This window comes from Amblyraja radiata, chromosome 5, assembly GCF_010909765.2.
Source record: "Amblyraja radiata isolate CabotCenter1 chromosome 5, sAmbRad1.1.pri, whole genome shotgun sequence".
NCBI lineage: Eukaryota > Metazoa > Chordata > Chondrichthyes > Rajiformes > Rajidae > Amblyraja > Amblyraja radiata.
The window spans coordinates 94,407,959-94,433,464 of NC_045960.1; the positions used below are offsets into that span (position 1 = coordinate 94,407,959).

Here is a 25,506-nt window from a genome sequence, read left to right on the forward strand (position 1 = left end):
ATGTAGTTGGAATATAAGGGGTATTAATGAACCTATTAAAAGGGGCAAGATACTAGCTCAGTTGAAATCATACAACACGGACATTTCGTTTCAACAAGAAACGCATCTTAAACACCAAGATCAGACGAGACTGAGGGCGAACTGGATAGGCCAAACATTTCACTCTTCATTCACTTCCAAATCTAGAGGCACTGCAATCATTATTCGTAAAGGAATACCATTTAAATCAAAGAATCTTATATCAGATAAGGAAGGGAGATACCTTATAGTAACAGGAGACATCAATACTACGCCAATTACGCTGGTAAACATATATGCGCCCAATTTTGATAATCCTCAATTTTTTAATAAAATTTTGAATATAATTGCAGAATTTAATTATCAAAATGTTATAATTGGAGGAGACTTCAACTGTGTTTTAGACCCTTATCTAGATAAATCGATGCAAAAACAAAGAGATAACATGAAATCTAAAACCAGTGAACTCTTACATACATATATAAAAAACACAAATATAGCAGACGTTTGGAGGATTGCAAACCCGACGAGAAGGGATTATTCGTTTTATTCAACGGTACACAAAACATACTCACGTATAGACTATTTCCTAGTGGATACAAAATTAATTCCGCATACTATGAACCCTAAATACCACATTAATGCGATCTCAGACCACTCTCCGTTAACTTTTGTTTTAAAATTAGAAGGAATGTTTAAGAATAAATCGTTCTGGAGGTTTAACTCGCAAATTTTAAAAGACCCACAAGGGAGTATATATCTAAAAAAACAGATGGACCTATTTTTTGAGATAAATGATACACCAGATATATCCCCCACGCTATTATGGGAATCCTTCAAAGCGTTTATTAGAGGAGTCATTATTTCATTTCAAGCTTTTCAAAATAAAAAGAATAAGAATGAACAAAGACATTTAGAAGAACAAATAAAACAATTAGATACAGATAACGCTAAAGATAAACATAATAAAATTCTACTATTGAAATTCAAGCTAAACAAATTGTTGTCAGAGAAAGTTATAACACTATTTCAAATTACTAAACAAGAACATTTTGAATTCGGGGACAAACCCCACAAACTTCTAGCACGCCAATTGAAAAAACGGGAAAAAGAGAATGCAATACTAAAGATTAAATCAGATAGAGGGGAATTATTAACACTACCCAAGGATATCAATAAAAGATTTGCTCAATTTTACCAGAATCTATATACATCTAAAACGTCAATAGACAATAATAAAGTCTCAGAATTTCTGGATAATTGTAATCTCCCTCAACTAGAACTGAGGGAACAAGAGGAACTGGGAGCACAAATTACTTCTAAGGAGATAGAAGACACAATAAACACACTTAAGAATGGAAAAACACCAGGACCAGACGGATTCAGTAACAAATTTTATAAATCCTTTTACGACATAGTTACTCCACGCCTACAGAAAATGTATACATATGCTTTTAAAGAGTAAAGATTACCTGAAACATTAGCAGAATCAACGATCACATTAATACTTAAAAAAGATAAAAATATAGAAGAACCAGGATCATATAGAGCTATTGCTCTGTTAAATACGGATCAAAAAATAATAGCGAAAACACTAGCCAGAAGACTAAGCAGGTATGTTAGTAGATTAATAAATGAGGATCAAACAGGATTTATACCTAAGAGACACTCATTCAATAATTTGAGACGCTTGCTTAACATAATGCACTCACATAAATCTCATGACCAAGAGTTATCTATCATTTCACTGGACGCAGAAAAAGCGTTTGATCAAGTAGCATGGGATTATATGATTAAAGTATTGCAAAAATTCCAAATGGGAGAGAACTTCATCGCATGGATAAAATTATTATATAACAAACCCACGGCTAGAATACTAACTAATAATATACTATCCACGAAATTTGAATTATCAAGGGGTAATAGACAAGGATGTTCATTATCACCGCTGTTATTTGCTTTGGTAATTGAACCCCTTGCTGAAAAAATAAGAACACACCCGGATATTTATGGTCTTCTTTTCGTGTCTTTGAAGCTGGTTGGTTATATGACAGTTTCCCATTCCTTTACACAGTCCTTTGCGTTTTTATTGAACACTGCAAGATCCTTTGGGCTGCACTGGTTGGGTAGTAGGGGGCAGACAAGGCAGTATTTATGGTTATAATATAAAACACTCAAATAACATAATATCTTTATATGCCGATGATGTACTATTGTACATCACAAAACCACAAATTAGTATACCAAACATATTAAATTTAATTGAGGACTTTGGATCCTTCTCAGGATATAGAATAAACTGGAACAAAAGTGAAATTATGTCGATAAAACCAAATGACTCAACACACCTCCGGAAATTCCCCTTTAAAATAGCCACAGAAAAATTCAAATATTTGGGAATTGAAATTACTAGAAACTACCATGATATGTTTAAAGCCAATTATAATCCCTTACTTAAGAAACTAAATAATTTGATTAAATTCTGGAAAACACTTCCGATGTCCCTAATAGGCAGAATAAACGCTATAAAAATGATCTTTCTACCACAAATCCTATACCTATTTCAATCAATACCTATATATCTCCCAAAAATGTTTTACAAAAAATTGGGCTCAGACATTACAAATTTTATATGGGATTATAAATCCCATAGAATACAAAGAGCACACCTTAATAAACGAAAAGAGTTGGGTGGTCTAGCGCTCCCCAACTTTATGTATTATAATTGGGCAGTAAATATTAAAAATATGATTCACCTGCTGGACAATTCTGCCCAGCAGGTGGACTGGATTGTAATGGAAAGAGAGGACTGCTCTCCGTGTAATATAGGAGCGACTTTCCTCTCACCAATACATCTGAATAACAAAAATTATAATAAAAATCCAATTATACATAGCACAATTAGTACATGGAAACAAATAAAACAGAACCTAAAATTAAGAAACCTATCTCTTTTAATACCAATAGTTAATAATCCATCGTTTAAACCATCAATTATAGACAAATCATTTATACAATGGGAAAGAATGGGAATCAAAACGCTCGGAGATCTGTATGAATTGGGAAAATTACTATCATTTCAACAACTACAACTGAAATATAATTTGAAAAATAATCAATATTTTAAATATCTTCAAATTCGTGATTATCTGAAAAAATACACAAAAGACTATCATAATATGCCTACAGACTTACTGGATGAAGCAATGAAGACAAAGGCGGAATCAGCAAATCTAATATCGTACTTATATAACATCATCTTAAACATAGAAATACCCACAACTGATGGAATTAGAAGAGACTGGGAACAAGAATTAGCTATAAAAATTTCAAAAGAGAGCTGGGATAATCACTTACTACAGGTGCATAAATGTTCGATCAACGTACGACATACTCTTATCCAATTCAAAACATTACATAGACTATATTATTCAAAAACTAAAATAAATAAATTCTTCCCTAATGTCTCACCCATCTGTGATAAATGTCTGTGTCAAGAAGCTACCATAGCGCATTCTTTCGTTTTTTGTACAAAAATACAAAAATTCTGGAATGAAATATTTGACATCTTTACAAAATTAATTAAAATAAAACTGGTACCAAAACCAGAATGGATTATTTTTGGAATATCGGAAGGTAACCCTGAACTAAACGTGTTTCAGAAGAATTTACTCAATTACGGGCTAATAATGGGAAAAAAGCTCATACTTAAATTCTGGAAAAATGCGCCTACACCAACAATAAAAATGTGGATATCAAATATGTTTGAAACACTACATCTGGAAGAGATGAGATTCCTCTTAGCAGGCAAAGCAGACCACTTCCAAAAGACGTGGTCTACGTTTTTGGAACTGTTATAAGCATAAGGTGCAATAGTAATTTTAAATTTTTTTTTTTTTTAAATAAATAAATAAAAGGTACCAGGATCTGGTAACGGGGTGTAAAAAAACAAAACAAAACAACAAAATAACAAAAACAGACCTGGTTGGTAGTCCCCTTTCTGCGGAGTTTAATGTTATAATAGAGCGATTGTTTCTCCTTTCTTTTTCCTTCTTTTCTAGGGTCTTCTTTCTTTCTTTACTTCCTTCTCTAACTTCTTTTCTAAGGGGCTTTCTTTTCTCAACACTCTCTTGCACCTTCACGACTCTTGCGCACTTTCTTTACTTTCTTTACTTCTATCTTTTTCGCAAAGCTCAAAAAATGAAGCGGTACAAAAAATGTATTAAGACATATGTGTTGTGTAGTATTAAAAAAAATAAAACATTTGTTGAGGATTTAAAAAAAAAAAAAAAAAAATAAATAACATGTATGGGGAGAAGGCAGGAACGGGGTACTGATTGGGGATGATCTGCCACGGTCACATTGATTGGCGGTGCTGGCTCGAAGGGCCGAATGGCCTACTCCTGCACCTATTGTCTATTGTGTAAGAAGTGGATGAGAAAGTGAGATAACAGCACTGGTGTGAAGGGGTGATCAATGGTCAATGTGGACTCAAAAGGGTCTATTTTCATACCGTTTATTTCAATCACAAAAAAAAGTAGATACATTTTCCCTTAGGAAGTGGGCGAGGATGGGTTTATATGGACCATAACACTGGAATAGAGCAAAGGGCGTGTTTCTATAAACAATGCAAAGTTTTTTCTTTGACAAATAAACTCAAGTACTGCAGGAACTCAGCAGGCCAGGCAGCATCTGTGGAGGGAAATGGACGGACCATGTTTTGGTGCAGCACTGATAGACAGTGCATTTCTTGCCCAATGGTAGGTACATGGTAGGTACACAAAAATGCTGGAGAAACTCAGCGGGTGCAGCAGCATCTATGGAGCGAAGGAAAAAGGCAACGTTTCGGGCCGAAACCCTTCTTCAGACGCCCGGATTTATGTGTACCTTCGATTTTCCAGCATCTGCAGTTCCTTCTTAAACAATTAACATGGTGTTCCCTCTGTTACCTCCATCAGCTGGAGTGACCCAGTCCCAATAGTCTGAAGAAGGGTTTCGGCCCGAAACGTTGCCTATTTCCTTCGCTCCATAGATGCTGCTGCACCCGCTGAGTTTCCCCAGCAATTTTGTGTACCCCCAATACACTTCATGTTCAGTGTCTCACATGGTTATGTTTGCCTTTAAATAAAGGGGCTTGGAGAGTGATGTGGTCTGAGCTTGCAAAATTGTAGCAAGTGAGCATAAAGACGCTACATAGAACAGCACAGGAACAAGCCCTTCGGCCACAATGTCTGTGTCGAACATGATACCAAATTAAACTAATCTCCTCTGCCTGTACATGAAATAGCTGGACAACAAGCCCAGGAGGTGGGTGCGGACTTATTTGCCCTGAGCACTACAAGAGTAAAACCCGTGCAGTGATCTGGCCTCCGCGTGTGTTGAGCTGTTAACATTCCCCGGTTATTTTGGGTGCTCTGCACCGCTTGCCTCTCGGCTTTATTGGCTGCTGGTTGCATTCAGTCCTTCAGCAGCTGGAGGAGAGTGACAGAGGACGGCCGAGCTGGAACCTGGGCCAGTCCAGACAGAGGGGCTCCCCGCAATGTTGCTGCGATTCGGGGTGGTGGTGACACTGGAAGACCGCGATGTGCAGCTGTTCGTGTGCGGGTCGAGGCCGGAGCTGGGGCACTGGGACCCGGAGCGAGCCGTGCAGATGGTCGCTGCAAGCAGCGCGGTGAACGAGCCTTCCTTCTGGACAGGCGAGGTGTTGCTGCAGGAGCACAGCACCGACACTTTCTGGTTCAAGTTTGCCAAGCGGATCCGGGGCCAGTTTGTCTGGGAAGGTAGAGGACGCCGTTATTGACTGTGACTGGGACAGGCATTGCTCGCTGGGGCACTGGATGTGACAGATCACTGACTGTGACTGGGCACTGGCTGTGACTGAGCATTGTCACTGAGTGCTTCACTGGGCACCGACTTTCACTGGACACTGTCACTGACATTCATTGAGCACTGGGACTGTCATAGAAACATAGACAATAGGTGCAGGAGTAGGTCATTCGGCCCTTCGAGCCTGCACCACCATTCGATATGATCATGGCTGATCATCCAACTCGGTATCCCATCCCTGCCTTCTCTCCATACCCCCTGATCCCTTTAGCCACAAGGGCCACATCTAACTCCCTCTTAAATATAGCCAATGAACTGGCCTCAACTACCTTCTGTGGCAGAGAATTCCACAGATTCACCACTCTCTGTGTAAAAAAATGATTTTCTCATCTCGGTCCTAAAAGACTTCCCTCTTATCCTTAAACTGTGACCTCTAGTTCTGGACTTCCCCAACATCGGGAATAATTTTCCTGCATCTAGCCTGTCCAACCCTTTAAGAATTTTAAGAAGTCATCGGGCAATGCCACTGAGAACTAACTTGCTCTGAACACTATTAGCCATTGACTGGTTCTGGGCACAGACTATCATTGCAGGTTGGCCACTCACGAGTACTCATTGGCACTGGGTACTGGATCAAGCCATTTCTGGGAAAAGTCACTGAGCAACTTCTTACAGTGACTGGTCCTTGATAGACTAAAGACACTGTAATGGGACTGTGACCTGGGCTCAGCCTGTCACTGGCCATTTGCACTCGATATAGAAACATAGGTTCCTAGGTTCTAGCACCTATTTTCTATAGAAACATAGAAAATAGGTGCAGGAGGAGGCCATTCGGCACTTCGAGCCAGCACCGCCATTCATTGTGATCATGGCTGATCGTCCCCTATCAATAACCCGTGCCTGCCGCCTGCCTTCTCCCCATATCCCTTGACTCCACTAGCCCCTAGATCTATATCTAACTCTCTCTTAAATCCATCCAGTGATTTGGCCTCCACTGCCCTCTGTGGCAGGGAATTCCATAAATTCATAACTCTCTGGGTGAAAAAGTTTTTTCTCACCTCAGTCTTAAATAACCTCCCCTTTATTCTAAGACTGTGGCCCCTGGTTCTGGACTCGCCCAACATTGGGAACATTTTTCCTGCTTGACCAGTCCTTTTATAATTTTATATGTTTCTATAAGATATCTCCTCATCCTTCTAAACTCCAGTGAATACAAGCCTAGTCTTTTCAATCTTTCCTCGTATGACAATCCCGCCATCCCAGGGATCAATCTCGTGAACCTACGCTGCACTGCCTCAATCACAAGGATGTCCTTCCTCAAATTAGGAGACCAAAACTGTACACAATACTCCAGATGATGCCTCACCAGATATCGATTGGCAGTGTAGCTGGACATTAGCTGTCACTGGACACTGGGTTTGGGTCTGTAACTGTTTGAGCGTAGACTGTCACTGATCATGGACAATTATTGGGCACTGATTGGGCTTGGCGAATGGACAGTGCCAGTGGTCGCTGATTAACACTGGTCACTATCTGCCAATGGGCACTCTAACAAAGCACTGAATATTTATTGACCCTGTCAATTTGCACACACTGGCACTGGGCACATTGTCATACACAAGTTGAAAGGGAGGGTTCAGGTGAGAGGAAGTACAGAAATATGCATGGCAGAGTGTAACAATATGAGTTGAGATGAGTAGAGTGTGTCAGGAAGGGACAGGATAACAAAAAGATGCAGCAGCAATAAGTGATCAAAGTATTGAAACCATGTAGAAAGCCAGAATTAAAATCCAATGTTTTGAACATACAAGGTATTTGTAACAATCTAGATGAACTGATAGCACAAAGAAAACAGGTTTCATCTAATAGTCATTACAGGCCACGGTTGCTAGGTGACCAAGGCTGGGAGTCGATTATTCCAGGGTACTTTATGTTCTTCATGTTTCAAAAAGCAAATGCTGGTTAGTATAGTTATGTACATGGTGGTTGCCATAGACCTAGTGGGCCAAAGGGCCTGGATTTATTCAGTATGGCTATGGGCAGAACTGAAGAGGAGATGAGTTTAATTTAGTTTAGAGATACTGCGTGGAAACAGGCCCTTCAGTCCACCAAGTCCATGCAGACCATTATCACCCCACACACTGGCTCTATCCTACACACTAGGAACAATTTACAGAAGCCAATTAACCTGCAAACCTGCACGTCTTTGGAATGTGGGAGGAAACCAGGTACCCGGAGAAAACCCATGTGGTCACAAGGAGAACGTACAAACTCCATACAGGCAGCACCCATAGTCAAGATTGAATCCGGGTCTCTGGCACTGTAAGGAAGTCACTCTACCCCACTCTAATAATAAAATATGATATCAGGACAGTAATGGGAAATGATCTTGACTAACAAACAAACTGCTGGAGGAACATAAGCTAAGGGTTTAGTCCCAATCTCCCCACCTACCTCATTTCTACCCTCATGCTTTTTTTTTCAATCTGCACTTTCCCTCTAGCTGTTTCCTTGTAACACGCTATACAAGGCACTCTGGTTATATTTCTCTTTGCACTTGTTCTGGACTTCCACAACATCGGGAATAATCTTCCTGCATCTAGCCTGTCCAACCCCTTAAGAATTTTGTTCAAAAGGGAACTGCAGATGCTGGAATATCGAATGTACACACAATTGCTGGGGAAACTCAGCGGGTGCAGCAGCATCTATGGAGCGAAGGAAATAGGCGACATTTCGGGCCGAAAGCCTTCTTCAGACTGATGGGGGGTGGGGAAAGAAAGAAGGAAAAGGGGAGGAGGAGGAGGAGCCCGAGGGCGGGCGGATGGGAGGGTGGGAGGAGACAGCTAGAGGGTTAAGGAAGGGGAGGAGACAGCACGGGCTAGCCAAATTGGGAGAATTCAATGTTAATGCCATAAGGACGCAAGGACCCCAGACGGAATATGAGGTGCTGTTCCTCCAATTTCCGCTGTTGCTCACTCTGGCAATGGAGGAGACCCAGGACAGAGAGGTCGGATTGGGAATGGGAGGGGGAGTTGAAGTGCTGAGCCACCGGCTCCATTCAAGGTCCCAAGCAGTCGTTCCAGGTGCGACAAAGGTTCACCTGTATCTCCTCCAACCTCATCTACTGCATCCGCTGCTCTAGATGTCAGCTCATTTACATCGGTGAGACCAAGCGTAGGTTGGGCGATCGTTTCGCCGAACACCTCCGCTCAGTCCGCAATAACCTACCTGACCTCCCAGTGGCTCAGCACTTCAACTCCCCCTCCCATTCCCAATCCGACCTCTCTGTCCTGGGTCTCCTCCATTGCCAGAGTGAGCAACAGCGGAAATAGGAGGAACAGCACCTCATATTCCGTCTGGGGTCCTTGCGTCCTTATGGCATTAACATTGAATTCTCCCAATTTGGCTAGCCCGTGCTGTCTCCTCCCCTTCCTTAACCCTCTAGCTGTCTCCTCCCACCCTCCCATCCGCCCGCCCTCGGGCTCCTCCTCCTCCTCCCCTTTTCCTTCTTTCTTTCCCCACCCCCCATCAGTCTGAAGAAGGGTTTCGGCCCGAAACGTCGCCTATTTCCTTCGCTCCATAGATGCTGCTGCACCCGCTGAGTTTCCCCAGCAATTGTGTGTACCCTTAAGAATTTTGTAAGTTTCTATAAGATCCCCTCTCAATCTTCTAAATTCTAGCGAGTACAAGCCGAGTCTATCCAGTCTTTCTTCATATGAAAGTCCTGACATCCCAGGAATCATTCTGGTGAACCTTCTGTGCACTCCCTCTATGGCAAGAATGTCTTTCCTCAGATTAGGAGACCAAAACTGTACGCAATACTCCAGGTGTGGTCTCACCAAGACCCTGTACAACTGCAGTAGAACCTCCCTGCTCCTATACTCAAATCCTTTTGCTATGAATGCTAACATACCATTCGCTTTCTTCACTGCCTGCTGCACCTGCATGCCTACTTTCAATGACTGGTGTACCATGACACCCAGGTCTTGTTGCATCTCCCCTTTTCCTAATCTGCCACCATTCAGGTAATAGTCTACTTTCCTGTTTTTGCCACCAAAGTGGATAACCTCACATTTATCCACATTATACTGCATCTGCCATGCATTTGCCCACTCACCCAACCTATCCAAGTCACCTTGTAGCCTCCTAGCATCCTCCTCACAGCTAACACTGCCCCTCAGCTTTGTGTCATCCGCAAACTTGGGGATGTTGCATTCAATTCCCTCATCCAAATCATTAATATATATTGTAAATAGCTGGGGTCCCAGCACTGAGCCTTGCGGTACCCCACTAGTCACTGCCTGCCATTGTGAAAAGGACCCGTTACTCCTACTCTTTGCTTCCTGTCTGCCAGCCAGTTCTCTATCCACATCAATACTGAACCCCCAATACAGTGTGCTTTAAATTTGCATACTGATCTCCTTTTAGTTTGCATACTAACAAAAATGTTCACTCTATTTTGGTGTACATGACAATAGTAATAAACCAACCTAACTTGCAGGATGAACAATATCAGTGGTGGGAAATGAACTAAGTGTAGTGAGGAAGATAGCCAGTATAAAGAGGAGAGGTGGAGTAGAGAAGACAGGGGCCATGGGTGATTGGTGGACCGAAGAGGGTGAAGGATAAAGGGCAGATGTGTGGCAGGGCAGAGGCAGGTGGGTGATAAGGTGAAGACACGGAAAAACAAAACAAAAAAGGAATGCGGAGCCAGGTGGGTAAGGGATGGGAGGGCAGGGTGAAGAGGGAGACAGCTAGGAGTGGAGATAAGTGGGAACACAAAGGCAACCAGCACTGGGGTCTGAGAAGTATGGAAGGTGCTAATGGGAACCAATAGGGGAGAGAGAGGTGAAGGCCGATAGTGACCAGAATCAGATGAGTTATTTTCAAACACCACATGATTTTTCCATGTGCCTTTTCATGCCTTTTTTTGATGATTTCAGGAAGATAATGCCTTTTTCACGATTGAGGGCCTAAATCAGCCTTTTTTTTGCCATTTTAACGTAACTTACAAGAAAATTTACAGCACTAGGACGAAACCGGCTGTAAGTGGATGTCAAGTAATGATTGGAGAGGGGAGCGTGGGAAAGGGTCCAGTCTTTGCAGACTGGAGTTATACTTTAAGTAGGTGTGAAGTGGTGGTTGGGGAGGAGTAGGTGGGGAAGGGTCTAGTCTTTTCAAACTGGAGTCAAGCTATGAGCAGTTGTGAAATGTTGGTTGGGGATTGGGTGCGGGGTACCAGGGTTAAGTTTCTGTTTATCGAACCTGCAGTAGAACTCGTTCAGGCCATTGGTCAGCTGACGATTGCCCAAGGAGCAGGGGGGGGGGGGGGGGGGGGGGGTTCCTCTTGTAGCTTGTGATTTCTTGCAAGCCCTTCCACACTGAAGAAGAGTCGTTTGCTGAGACTTGCTCCTCAACTTCTCAGAGTACCTTTCCTTGGCAGCTCTGATTCCTCTTCTCAGCTTGTACTTGGCCTGCCTGTAGAGGTCTGCACCCCCGCTCTTGTAGGATCTATCCCTGCAAGCGTCAAAATGCCTAAAGTCTAGTCAACGCCTTGTAAAAAACTGAACGATTTGTGAGAGTGTACAGGAGTGATATATTCTCTACAGACAACTATGTGCAGTTTTGCAAAGCATGTGAGAAAGCAGTGAATCATGAGAAGAAATATTTCTTCTCCCAGCATGTACAGACAGCTAAACACAAGTCGACGGCAGAGAAACTGAAGGTAGGAAATATGCAAGCTTGTCTGCTCACATCATTTACTGCTGGCTCCAATCGCAAATCTGAGTTTTCGAGTGATCTGTGCAAAGCATTCATTGATGCTGGAATTCCACTGTGGAAATTGGAAAACAAATGTCTCAGAGGTTTTTTAGGGAAATACATAAAGGAACCTATACTGAGTGAGTCATCATTACAGAAAAATTATGTTGACAGCAACTTTAACATTGTTGTGCAGAAAATTAGAGATGAAGTTGTACGCAACAAAATATGGATCTCAATAGACGAGACAACCAATGCTGTGGGGAGATATGTTGCCAATGTGGTCATCGGTAAACTGGAGGCAGGTCAACCATCAAAGGAGTATTTCTTGACGTTGGAAGTATTGGAGAAGTCAAAGAGCTCAACTATTGCTCAGTTGTTTACATCTTCACTTGCTGTACTTTGTACTTAAAGTTCCTGGCGATGTAGGTAAAGACATACAAGGAAAATGTGAGAGGGTGATTTTAGCTAACAAAGATCTTGAAGAAATACAAAACATAGCTAAACTTCTCAAAGGTAGTTGTAATACACAAGATATCAACATGAATGTAGAGTTTGTAGCTTGGTTCAGGAATGCACCAGTGACCTCAGCTGGGGTAGAAAGAAGTTTTTCACAACTGAAGCATATGCTGTCTGACAGACGGCATAGTTTAACACCAGATAATTTGAAAACAATGCTAGTAGTTATGTGCAACCAGGCGATAATGTAGTATACCTTTATAATTATCTTTTTCAACCATATTTTGCTGGTGGAAATACATGCCTTTTTATGCCTTTTTTGTAATTTTATTTTGCCTTTTTGCCCGCCTATTTCAGAGATTTTTAGCGCCTAAACATCCTGGCTCTAGCCATTAGTTATCCTCTGGATCTTTGTGCCCCGGAAACAAATTGAATAATATATTTCAAACGATTGTTTGGGCATTTACTACTCTGTGATTCCCATGTAACTTGAACATTTTGATGCGATTGCAGGCCAGGGAACATTCAGCCACTGCACCCATTCTCGTCAATATTGACCCTAATTATACACGGGGCAATTTGGCAGGTCTGGTGGTATCAGCAGTACAAGTTCAGCATCTCAAGGTTTGTGAGGAGAGCTCTGTATTAAATCTGTTTAACTAGACCAATCATTACAAAAGTGAGGCATTTATTAAGTGTCATAAGGCAGAGGGACTTGAAGACTTGCATGGATGTGGCACCTTTTACAACCAATGGACGTCTCATAGCAATTTATAGCACTTTTTATTTTTAAAGTTCCAATTTTCTGTCACATATCTGAAATGCAGTGTTTAGAAACATAGAAACATAGAAAATAGGCGCAGGAGTAGGCCATTCGGCCCTTCGAGCCTGCACCGCCATTCAATATGATCATGGCTGATCATCCAACTCAGTATCCTGTACCTGCCTTCTCTCCATACCCCCTGATCCCTTTAGCCACAAGGGCCACAACTAACTCCCTCTTAAATATAGCCAATGAACTAGCCTCAACTGCATTCTGTGGCAGAGAATTCCAGAGATTCACCACTCTCTGTGTAAATTTTTTTTTCTCATCTCAGTCCTAAAAGATTTCCCCTTTATCCTTAAACTGTGACCCCTTGTTCTGGACTTCCCCAACATCGGGAACAATCTTCCTGCATCTAGCCTGTCCAACCCCTTAAGAATTTTGTAAGTTTCTATAAGATCCCCCCCCCTCAATCTTCTAAATTCTAGCGAGTACAAGCCGAGTCTATCCAGTCTTTCTTCATATGAAAGTCCTGACATCCCAGGAATCAGTCTGGTGAACCTTCTCTGCACTCCCTCTATGGCAAGAATGTCTTTCCTCAGATTAGGAGACCAAAACTGTACGCAATACTCCAGGTGTGGTCCCACCAAGACCCTGTACAACTGCAGTAGAACCTCCCTGCTCCTATACTCAAATCCTTTTGTTGTTTAATTTGATAATGACCTGATAGTCCGTTAGAATGATTGGCCAGAAAACTGGGGACCATTCATGCCTGGCTTTCTAATTAATGATGTCCTGTGTGTGATCTCCTACGCCAGCAGACAGGCCCTCCCCAGAAAACAGAGTTGATTGCTGAAAATGCTGCCAAACTCTTTTTGTCCATGTTAGGAAACGGGCCGCTACATGATCGGAGCTGCGAATACGATGACAGCAACTTAGTGGATGATGTTTACTGTATCCCTGTCGGACATTATATTGAGGACAGTGGGTGTACTAACGAGATGAAGCACACCACCGATTTCTACTTTCACATTGCTGATCACCAAGCCATGCACTACTCCAGGTAAAACCGCTGGGATGCCTGAATTTTAACACTGCTGCTAATTTTCGAAGGTTGCTGAAGGTTGGCACAGGAACAAGTCTTCAGCTCGGTGCATCTGTGATGACCTTCAAGCACCTATGTACATTAATCCCATGTTTTTCTTTGCATCTCACCAACACTCCCTCCCCCCTCTAATTCTCCTGCCACACAGCTGCACCAGGGGCAATTCAGTTATCTTATCAACCTGCACGTCTTTGGACATTAGGGGAAATTAGAGCACCCAGGGACACCCAGATGGTCACAGGAAGAACTTGCAAACTCCACATAGAGAGCACCAAGGTCAGGATCAAACCTGGATCTCTGGATTTGTGAGGCAACAGCGTTAATAGCCCTGCCATTGCACAGATTTAGTGAGAAAGCTATAAAAGTGGATACAACTAAAATTTTAAAAATACATTTGGTCAGATATATAGATAAGAAGGGTTTAGAGGGGTGTGGGTCAAATGTAGGCAAATAGAACCTTCCCAATATGCTTTTGGTCAGCATAGACAAGGTGGGCCAAAGAGGCTGTTTCCATGCTGAATAGTTCAATAACTCTATGGTATATATTCACAGCATACAAACAGGCCTTTCTTTTCAATTGGTCTTTATGAATACTGTGTTGTATTTTTATTAGTGTGCTGCAAGGACATCAGAATTTCCCCTGAATAAGGGGATTAATAAAGTATTTATCTATCTATCTATCTATCTATCTACTGTGATCATACTTCACGCAAATTTTAACTATTCTATCTTTTAAGTTCCCACGTGTGTTTATTCCGTTTCTACCTTTATGCATCATTGCCATGCACCGCATCTGCTTAGAGTGATAGCGAGTTCTTTCTCTGGGAAAAGAGGTTTCTGCTGAATTGCCAAATGCCCGTTTATTGAGTCTGAGGACAACAATGTTTTGATACTAATTTTTGCCAATCAACTTTCAGCTTTTACTAGTTGTCAATTCCCTCTGGAAGTCTGAAGATGACATAGGTGTGTATAATGTTGAATAAGTGTGATTTTGAAAGGAATTTCAAAGCTAGTTAATGGGAGTTACAAGTTGTTTCAGAGACAGAGTTTTAGGCTGATGAGAAACTGAGTCACAGGATTCCCTTATAACAGCCGTGTGTATCTTAGCTATGCAAGGCACAAGACAACGTTTTGCTAGTTAAATATTATACCAGGATAACTCTTGAAAGTCAAATCTGAGCTAGGAATGTATGAACTGACATTGCCAGCTATTCATTAATCTCTCATTGAACAGTTGATATTTTCCATGAGTTGCATCCCACCATTCAAACAGTGACCAGTTTATTCCTACCATTTGTATAATTTACCTTGCCCATTTAGAACATAGAACAGGACAGGAACAGGCCCCTTGGCCCACAATGCTGAACCTGATGCCATGTTAAACTAATCTCCACTGTCTGCACATGATTCATATCCCTGCATTTCCACATAGCCATCCAAAAGCCTCTTAAAAACCACTATCATATCTGCCTTCACCACCACCTGTGGCAGCAGTTTCCAGCCATCTACCATTCTGATTTGTTTATATTACGTTTAAATCTTGTAATCTGTGAATTTATAACTAATAGACCTTGCAACCCAACTAAACAATTACTTTTGTTACTGATTTTGATTCTCTATTGTCTGCAGACACCGAACCTAGTTATTGTATGCTCATAGTTAGTTCACTTCCATGTTGCTACTCATTAACCAGAACAAAACCAACTAGTTTCCCCTTACTTGTTATTTCATTATCATATTGAATGCGAAACAAGGGCCTTAACAAACTACAAAAAAACTTGTGCTCTCTCAATGCACAGATTTTTGTTTTTTTCAGACCTCCTGTGAATAATTAGTCATCCGCAATCGTAGCTTGTCAATCCACAAACTGGTACGCAAATGGTAAGAGTTTTCAGTGCACAGAGTGAAATTCCATCGGGGGGCAGGTTAACAGTGTACCATCTGCCTAACATTGTGCTTCAGGTCCATCCTCAGAACTGCAGCAACAATCACACTAGTGTGCCATCTTCCAATGTACCTTAGGGTATTGCCTCACTCATGAGATTTAAAGATAGGGAGAAAGTGTTTTGATAAGTGGGATTAGATGGTGAACATGATAGATCGATGCATTTTCTTTTTCTCAGGGTTGGGGAATGAAGAACTAGAATGCAGAGAATTAAGGTAAGGAGGGAAAAATGTAATAGGAACTTATACTGAGTGATGTACATATGAGGAACAAACTGCCAGAGGAAGTGATTCTCTGCATAAGAATAACAACATTTAAAATGTATTTAGATATCTTTATAAATAGGAAAAGTTTAGATGGATACGAAACAAATGGGATTAGTTTAAATGGCCATCTTGGTGGGCAGGGAGGAATTGGGCTAAAAGGCCTGTTTATATGCTGTTCGACCCTATGATGAATCAAATAAAGGTTCTCTATCCTTTTCTCATAGTTTAGTTTAGAGATACAGTGTGGAAACATGCCCTTCAGCCCACCAAGTCCACACTGACCAACGATCACCTGTACACTAGTACACTGTACATTAGTTCGATCCTGCACATTAGGCATCATTTACACAAGCCAATTAACTTTCAAAACCGCACGTCTTTGCAATGTGGGAGGAAACCGGAGCACCCGGAGAATATCTATGCGGTCACAGGGAGAACGTACAAACATCACCCAGACAGCACCCATAGTCAGGATCGAACCAGCTTTTTTTCAGAGTTGGGGCTGCTTGTTGCATTCCTGGAATGAGCCATTGCCCAACAATCTGAATTTTAACTCAGCGGCTCAGGCAGCATCTCTGGAGAAAATGAATAGATGATGTTTTGGGTCGAGACCCATCTTCAGTCTGAAGCATCTCCATAGATGCTGCCTGATCCGCTGAGTTACTCCAGCTTTTTGTGCCTATCTTCCGTTTAAAAAGCATCTACATTTCTTTCCTACACAATCTGAACAAATATAATCTAAGCATCTGGACAGACCAGTTTTACAACTCTATGTGATGCGATCATAACCCCAGTGCTGCTTAACTGGAAGTGCAGAATGCATGAAAAACAATAAAGGGAAACCTCACAGGCTATTTCTATTCACTTCCTACTAGTCATTTACAGGTGTGGAACAGGAACAATTTTAAGAATTTGAGAATTTATCAGAGTTGTTCATGAAATGTTTTTATTTAAGAAGTTCATGTGTTGTATAAACACTCAGTTTTATACTTAAACGCTCAGTTTAATATTTAAACGATACAGCTCAACAATTAGTTCAGAAGGACAAGGTGGTGTGTTAACGCGTTGACTGTGGTGAAGACTAGCTGCGTTGTCTGCTGCTCCCCGCCAGATACCGCCCAGGTCGGCGTTGATTCGTGGGCCCAGATCACGCCAGGTCCACGCGAGTGCTCGAGCTCGATGGTTTCAGACCAAAGTGGCTCGACCTGCCACATGACCCCCCCCCCCCCCCCCCCCAGAACTTGAGAATTGGAGGCGGTTATGCTGTCGAGTGAGGCAGCCTGATCTTGTGTACGTGTCTCCTGTGTTCGGGGTTGCAGCTGGTTGAGTTGAGGGCGGGTTTGGCTGTGATGGTGGACGCCCTCTGCGGCGGGATTGTGTCACCTGCACTGATTGGTCAATGTCCAAGTGTGCCGGCTTAAGACGGTCCACAGAGACAGTTATTATAATTTATCATTGAGGAAATATTAGAAAAGTAAACCAAAAAGTCTTCAGGCAAAGTTAACATGGGTGAAAAAGAGATAATGTTTAAATATCAAGTGTTGTGGGTAAAGGGGATCTGGTGAATGACCTATGTTGCAGAAGGCGTTTGCTTCAGGTCAACATCAAACATTATTGTGCAAAATAAATGTTGACAGTGTCAAGGTAACATATCGGCATGAGTAGATCAGCAGACTAACAGGAATTAGAGTAACAGGAATTAGAGTCTGGGATAAATTGATCTTTTTCAGGTTGACGGGATGAAATGAGTGGTGTATCACAGGGATTGGTTCTGGGACCTCAACGTTTTACAATTTAGATAAATGACTTGGATGAAGCCACCAAATATACAGTTGTTACATTTTCTGATGACTCAAAAGTCAGGCAGGAAAGTAAGTTTAAGGAGGACTCGAGGAAGCTGCAAAGGAATATATGTAGGTTAGGTGAATGAACAAAGATTTGACAAATGGAGTATAATGTGGAAGCATATGAATGTTTCCATTTTGACAGGAAGTTTTTACACGGCACAATATGCTGGATTACAAGGGATGGGTGGGCAGGGTGGAGTTGTGTTCCCTCATTGAGAAATCAGGAGTCACAGTCTCAGAATAAGAGAGAGGGGGGGGGGGGGGGGGGGGGGGTCATTTAGGTCAGGAAAGAGGAGATTATTTTCCACTCAGAAGATTGTGAATTGTTTGAATTCATTTTACAAGATGGTTTAGTCATTGTTCTGGATATTAAGAGAATCAAGGGACATGGTAAAGCTGGAAACGAGTTAAAATAAATTAGCCATGGTGATGAATGGCAGAACAGGCTCTGTAAGGGCATGATAACCTTTCTTATGTTCTTAAGGGGTGCCAACTTTGTGACTACATTCAGGCTAAGTTACAGATTTATTGTACTTTAGATGGAGCCCCAGATCAAAACCTTGGAACCATGCCACAATAGTTGTAAATACTGGTGTTCAATTAAACAACCAATGCCAGGGGGTTGTTCCATGAACATCTTCATCTTGAATGTTCATCGAGCTTAGCAGTTGAAAACAAAGGACAAGACTGATATTTATAACTATGGTTGTGAAAAATTACAGCTGGTTCTTGACCAGCTGGGTAATTCGATTGACGAATGGTTAATGGAGTTTAATGTTGATGAGTGCAAGGTGTTGCATTTTGGTAAGTCAGTCTAGAGCAGGACTTTCACAGTGAAGGCTTTCGGTTCATTGGCCTTCATCAGTCAGGGTATTGAGTATATAAGTTGGGATGCTATGTTAAAGTTGTGCAAGACGCTGGTGAGGCCTTGTGTGAAGTAGTGTGTTCTTTTTTGATCACCCTGCTATTGCAGAGAAGATTTACAAGATGTTGCCAGGACTTGAGAGCCTGATCTATGGGGACAGGTTGGGCAGGTTAAGACTTTATTTATTGGAATGCAGGAGGCTGAGGGGTGATCTTATAGTGGTGAATGATAAAATCATGAGAGGTATAGATAGGATGAATGTACAGAATCTTTTATCCAGAATAGGGGAAATCAAGAACCGAACAATTAAATTATTTCTTGCAGCAGCAGTCTGTTAACATAGTACTCAGATAAACATAGATATTATATATTAAAAAGTTGACAAAAAAAAGACCCAATATAGTGCAATAACAAAACAAAGCGCAAAGTGCCTGGTCCATTCAAGGCAGTTTGTAATTTGGAGTTTAGTTGGAGTTCATAGTGTTCGATGGCCTGGTGTTGTTAGAAGCTGTTCCTGAACCTGGATGTTAAGAGTTTTCAGGCTCCTATACCTTTTTCCCGATGGCAGGACTGAAATGAGAGCATGGTCAGGGTGGTGTGGGTCCTTGATGATGCTGGCTGCTATTTTGAGAGTATGCCTCCTCTCCATCCCTTTGATTGTGGGGAGGTCCCTTCCCGTGATGGACCAGGCAGTTTTCTCCACTTTTTGTAATTACCTTAATTCCTGGGCATTCAATTTGCCAAACCAGGCAGTGATGTAAGCAGTCAATATGCTCTCTACCATACACCTGTAGAGGTTTAAGAGAGCTTAAAAAGGAACTGAAGATGCTGGAAATCGAAGGTACACAAAAATGCTGGAGAAACTCAGCGGGTGCAGCAGCATCTATGGAGCGAAGGAGATAGGCACCGTTTCGGGCCGAAACGTTGCCTATCTCCTTCGCTCCATAGATGCTGCTGCACCCGCTGAGTTTCTCCAGCATTTTTGTGTACCTGAGGTTTAAGAGAGTATTTGTCGACGTGCCGAATCTCCTCAATCTTCTAAGAAAATAGAGGTGTTGATGGACTTTCTTCATGATTGCATGAATATGCTGAGTCCAGGACAGATCTTCAGAGGTATGCAAGCCCAGGAACATGGACATTATTGACTCACTCCACCTTTAACCCGTTGATGAAAACAGATTTGTGGATCCTCGGCCCATCCCTTCTAAAGTCAACAATCAGTTCCTTGGTTTTACTGACATTGAGTGCAAAGTTGTTCTGGCACCATTCAATCAGATGAATGATCTCCCTCCTATACTCTGACTTATCATTACCCATAATTCGTCAGTGAATGTAAAAGTGGAGTTGGAATTGTGTCCGGCTGCAGTTATGGGTATAGCATGATCAGAGCAGGGGGCTGAGCACATAGCCTTCAGGTGACCCTGTGCTTCAGAATAAAATCCACCTGCAATCAAGCTGTTTTAGTATATTGCGGGAGTGCAGCATAGGTTTACAAGGTTAATTCCCGGGATGGCGGGACTATCATATGCTGAGAGAATGGAGCAGCTGGAGTTTAGAAGGGTGAGACTCTGGAGTTTAGAAGGATGAGAGGCGATCTTATTGTGGTATTTATACATTAAAATTGGAAAATTTGCTGTTCACAGTTTCATTAATTTAATTTAATTACAGCCACGTATAAGAAATGATTTGAAATGTGTCACGACTAAGTTGCCAAACAGCACTTATTCAAACAGTTCAATAAATGTGACCTTCCCCATGCCTTCAGGCTATTAAACCTGGCTCGGACAAAACTCAGATCACCAATAACCCATTATATGTTATTTACACTTTATCAGTGTATTTATGCATGTGTGTATATATTTATATAATGGTATATGGACACACTGATCTGTTTTGTAGTAAATGCCTACTATGTTCTGTGTGCTGAAGCAAAGCACAAATTTCATTGTCCTGTCAGGGACACATGACAATAAACTCACTTGAACTTGAACTTGATCATGATTTTCAGGCAGCAGACTTGCTCCCTCATAGCACCAGCAACTAGGGTTTAAGCCTGACCTCTGGTGCTTTCTGCATAGAGTTTGTAGGTTCTCCTGTAATTGTACTTGTTTCCTCAGAATCTTCCGATTTTCTTCTACATCACAAAGATGTGCAGGTAGATCAGTTAACTGGCCACTGTATATAGCCCCGTGTGTAGATGAGTGGTTGAATCTTTTTCTTCCCAACCCTCCAAATAAGGCCAAGGAAATGGTATATTGACTTGAATATGTCTCTTCAATCTCTTCAGTTGCTTAAAACCAATATATGTCACAATGAACCAAGCATGGACTATACAGTTGCATCTTTAAAGAAATAAACCATGGAACAAAGGTTTTGTGAAGTGGATGTATTATTGAAATAGTATTGCATGTTCAATTCTACGTCCAAAGATTTCAGCAATACAATCCAATTTACTCTAAGCATAGCTTTCATTTTATATCGTTAGACCCAACGAAAGGCTCATCTTGCTTAACTTTGGTGGGAATTTCTTTTACAGCCGAATGTAACCATAAATGTGATGTAGTTACTGAACTAATTTTGCAATGAAATGGGTGCTTTGATCTCCAGGATTCTGCCTCGGATTTGGCTTGGTAGCTGTCCACGACAAGTAGAGCACGTGACCATCAAACTCAAGCACGAGTTGGGGGTGACTGCAGTAATGAATTTTCAAACGGAATGGGATGTTGTGCAAAACTCGGCCGGATGTAATCGTAGACCAGAACCAATGAAACCTGAGTTCATGATGGAATTGTACAAAGATGCTGACTTAGCATATATATGGATGCCAACTCCAGATATGAGTACAGAAGGTGAAAAAATTATATTTTGATTAATTATTGCTAAAATTATGATAGAGCTTCTCTTGGAAGTGGTTACCATATCCTGCACGATAAAAATGAGTAACACAAATATAAGCTTACGGATAACCAACAACTTGCAGTAATATAGTTCTAACATTGTAATAGAAACATAGAAACTAGGTGCAGGAGTAGGCCATTCAGCCCTTCGAGCCTGCACCGCCATTCAATATGATCATGGCTGATCATCCAACTCAGTATCCCGTACCTGCATTCTCTCCATACCCCCTGATCCCTTTAGCCACAAGGGCCACATCTAACTCCCTCTTAAATATGCCCAGATGCACAAAATACCGCAAGTGTCCACCACCAAAAGCATCCAGGCTGCAACACCATCACTGATCTAGCTGGGCGACTCCTGAAAGACACAGCTGTCAAGCTGGGCAGGTACTGAGAACTAACCAGGAAAGAATTACCTGTACCATGTCTTCAACAACATTCAGACAATTATGCTCTCAGTCCAGATTAGGTAATGTGGGCACCATGAAAGTTTGATTGAGCGTTACATCAAGGAACCATATTAACATTTGTTAATGGGAATCAAAGGGAAAACTCTCCAGTGACTGCAGTCACCTCTGACATGGAAAGATGGTTGTGATTTTTGGAGGCAAGACATTTCAGCAATAGGACAGCAATGCAAAGGCTGTGCAGGGGCCAGTTACATTCGCCAATCACCAATCTTCTCACCACCAATGTTTAGCGGTGGCCGGGTCATGTTAGGGAGGGATTATGCGCTGTCCAGACACCCTGGGTGATTTCCGGGACCGCTTGGTTGGGAGGGGGGGGGAGGGGGGGAATGCATCCTTGACAAGGATTGTAAGATAGTTGTATCATTGTTTATTGTTTGTCGTGTATTATGGTGGTGGGTTCTTTTTGATTAATTGACTATTTTGATTTTAAAAATGTTTAGCACTGGGGGAAGTATAGTCCCAAAAGAGTCCAAGTGTTGAATTGTCATGTGTACCTGCACCAAAACAATGAAAAAAAGAACTTGACCACCTATGTAAATACTTGTATAGACCAGTGAGCGATTCTGAAATAAATGCAGAATTAGTCACATTTACAAACTGGAAGTTCAGTAATGTGAATTTTCTTCTACTTGCCTGGATTAAATTAGCCCTGACACAAACAAACCATTCATAGCAAAAACAGGCCATTTGATTTACATCCCAAGCATAGAATGTACAGTGTACTGTACACCATTCGCAAGATTCACTACGGCAACTCTCCTGGTGTTCACGCCTTCCAAAGCCATGACAGGCATATAGAAAGACTACTGCGCCAAACCACATACAATCCTGACTTTCCTTCTCGGTCACTGCACCTTCTCTATACTTCCAGGTAAACTACAAGTTCCTCACTTGTCCAGTATAAGGTAATATATAAAACATATTCTTCCTGGTAAAATTGTATTTTCGTTCTCTGACTAAGTTGCGTGTTTTTGATTCGGCTTTTTTCCCCTCTACAACAGGCAGAGTGAAGATGCTCCCTCATGCAGTTTACTTACTGAATGGTTTGCTGGAGAATGGCCACACTGTGTACGTGCATTGTAATGCAGGTGTAGGAAGATCGACTGCCACTGTATGTGGGTTCCTGATGTATATCACTGGATGGAGTCTTAGGAAAGTTCAGTATCTTGTAACTTCCAAAAGACCCGCAGTCTACATAGATGAAGAGGCTTTAATCCTTGCCAAGAATGAATTTTATCAAAAATTTGGAAATATTCATTCTTCTCTGTGTCACAACTGTTAAGATTACCCACTATTTATTGCAAATACTCGGGTTGAAGGATATGTGGTGTGTTTTTGCTTTAAAACGAGCAGAGCTTTAATATTTATTTATGACAGCACAATATGAGCAAATAATTTATTGCAGAAATTCCCATAAATTTTTAAACATCCATCCTACCTAGTTCTGAAATATCTTGATGCAGTTTTAAGAACAGTTGGCTATTGCAAGTTGGCAGTGATTTTTGACCAAGGATGTCTGATGGAAACTGCTTGTAGGTAACAAACTACTCCGAGATGTTAATTGTTTATTTACCTATAAATCTTTTGAAAATCACTGAGATACATTATAATCAGAATGAGACCCTGCTTGATAACAAGCCATTAGAGCGATTAAGATCATTAAAGCAATAATGTTAAAGGATGCCTCCCCCATTGAGAACACATCCAGACTTCATTCTGATTGGGACAATTCAGCAAACATAGAATGGTAGACATTAAGGCATGTATTGGTTGCACCGCCAGATAGTCGCTTACGTTGTAAGGAAACCTAACAGAAAATCATGTAGTATGGTACAGCAGAAGACACAATTAATTATCTCTGATAGCAGGTACATGAGTTACATAAAAACACACCTTAGCCTTTCTTTCATATGTCATCGTCTTCTATTCATCCCACAAACCGCTTAACATAATTCTCCTAAAATACATTTGTCATTCACTTCAATTGCTCCTTGAGATATCATACTTTTACTACTTTGAGGTAAAAGGGATTCTTGTAAATGCCCTGTTGCATTTACCAATGACGAATCTTTTATCTCATTTTTCAATCCCTCCAGAGCTTCACCCTACCCTGTCTCATTCAGCTTTACTTATGTCCTGCCTTCCAGTTACAGGTTATGTAGCAATATTGTCAGAGGGATTAGGGGATGCCTCTGTTCATTCTATAAGTCAGAGTACAATAGGAAAACAAGAAAATCAGCAGTGCAACGTGTCAATGTACTAATGCTATATTAAACAGTAATTATATTAATTTTAATACCAATTTCCAGGTGTATGTTGTTAATTTTGAATGTAAATATGTCAAACAAACAAAAATCAGAATGGAGTGAATATTTAATCCTGCTATAATGAAATGTTGTTGCAGAAAATATTAAAACATTGCTTTTGTTTTCATATTTATCAATTTAATTACAAGTTCAAATTGAAACATTTAGATTGGAAAGTTATTGCATTAACAGTGTAGATGAAGTACATTGAAATAAAGGTGGAAAATAAAAAGAGAGCCAATGTCTCAGGTTGATTTCCTTTCATTGTAACTGGGACATGGGTACTGTGCATTATATTTGTTTGAAATCTATATAATTAAAAGTCTCATCGACCACTTCCTGTCTGCGATGTATATTGATTTTAGAAAAAACGCTACCATATATCGCTATAATGTTTGGCCATCTTACTCACAGTTCTCCTCCGCTGAGCAGGCCCCGAGGATTTTTCCCATCGATGAAAAATAAAAAAGTTATTCGTGTTTAAAAACCCTTGAGATCCTCTCGCCTGTCAATCACCGCGATGAAGGTTACGCCCCTTCCGAGGGGTGGGGGTGGGGAGGCAGGACTATAAAACCCTGGACATGACTCAGTCACTCTGCAAGATTGCGAGGGAGGCCACGACTCTCATTCTAAGCTGTGAATCAACTGAACTGTGAGTCTGTAAGTACTTGCAATAAATGATTTGTTAGCCCTTAATGACAATGCCATGAGTTGTTTGGCCTGCTGCCCTGCCTGTGCTTGAAACTGCAATGCTTTATTGGGTCCGACTGTGTTTGGAAGGAATAAATGCTTTGTTAGGTCTGACTTTGTTTGGTTCAAAAGTCCAACTCATTTCGTGACTTCTGCTTGGTGGACAGGTCGCGCTGATTGCGTAATTTCCGGTGAGTGCAGAGGTCACGCTGATTGCGGAAGTGCCGCTGACTGCGGAAGCCCCAAAGTGGAGAGGCCTCTCTCAGCCATGTGAGTATTCAAGAACGTT

The 25,506-nt window shown here is 41.4% G+C and overlaps 1 protein-coding gene across 1 annotated transcript; it reads left to right on the forward strand.

Moving 5' to 3' along the window:
• Positions 1–5,376: 5,376 nt before the first annotated feature.
• epm2a (EPM2A glucan phosphatase, laforin) lies at positions 5,377–24,863 on the forward strand. The gene is made up of 4 exons (XM_033021825.1): positions 5,377–5,798; positions 13,715–13,889; positions 21,462–21,703; positions 23,223–24,863. Exons 1-4 carry the CDS (start codon positions 5,558–5,560, stop codon positions 23,501–23,503), a joined length of 939 nt encoding a protein of 312 aa, XP_032877716.1. The 5' UTR covers positions 5,377–5,557; the 3' UTR covers positions 23,504–24,863.
• The last annotated feature ends 643 nt before the right edge of the window (positions 24,864–25,506 follow it).

What these genes read in the sequence shown, in the direction of transcription:
- epm2a (XM_033021825.1), top strand. Translation starts at nt 5,558, where the DNA reads ATGTTGCTGCGATTCGGGGTGGTGGTGACACTGGAAGACCGCGATGTG. An exon ending in GGGCCAGTTTGTCTGGGAAG is followed by an intron (nt 5,799 to 13,714) that starts GTAGAGGACGCC and finishes TGTCCATGTTAG; the next exon opens with GAAACGGGCCGCTACATGAT. An exon ending in CAAGCCATGCACTACTCCAG is followed by an intron (nt 13,890 to 21,461) that starts GTAAAACCGCTG and finishes TTTGATCTCCAG; the next exon opens with GATTCTGCCTCGGATTTGGC.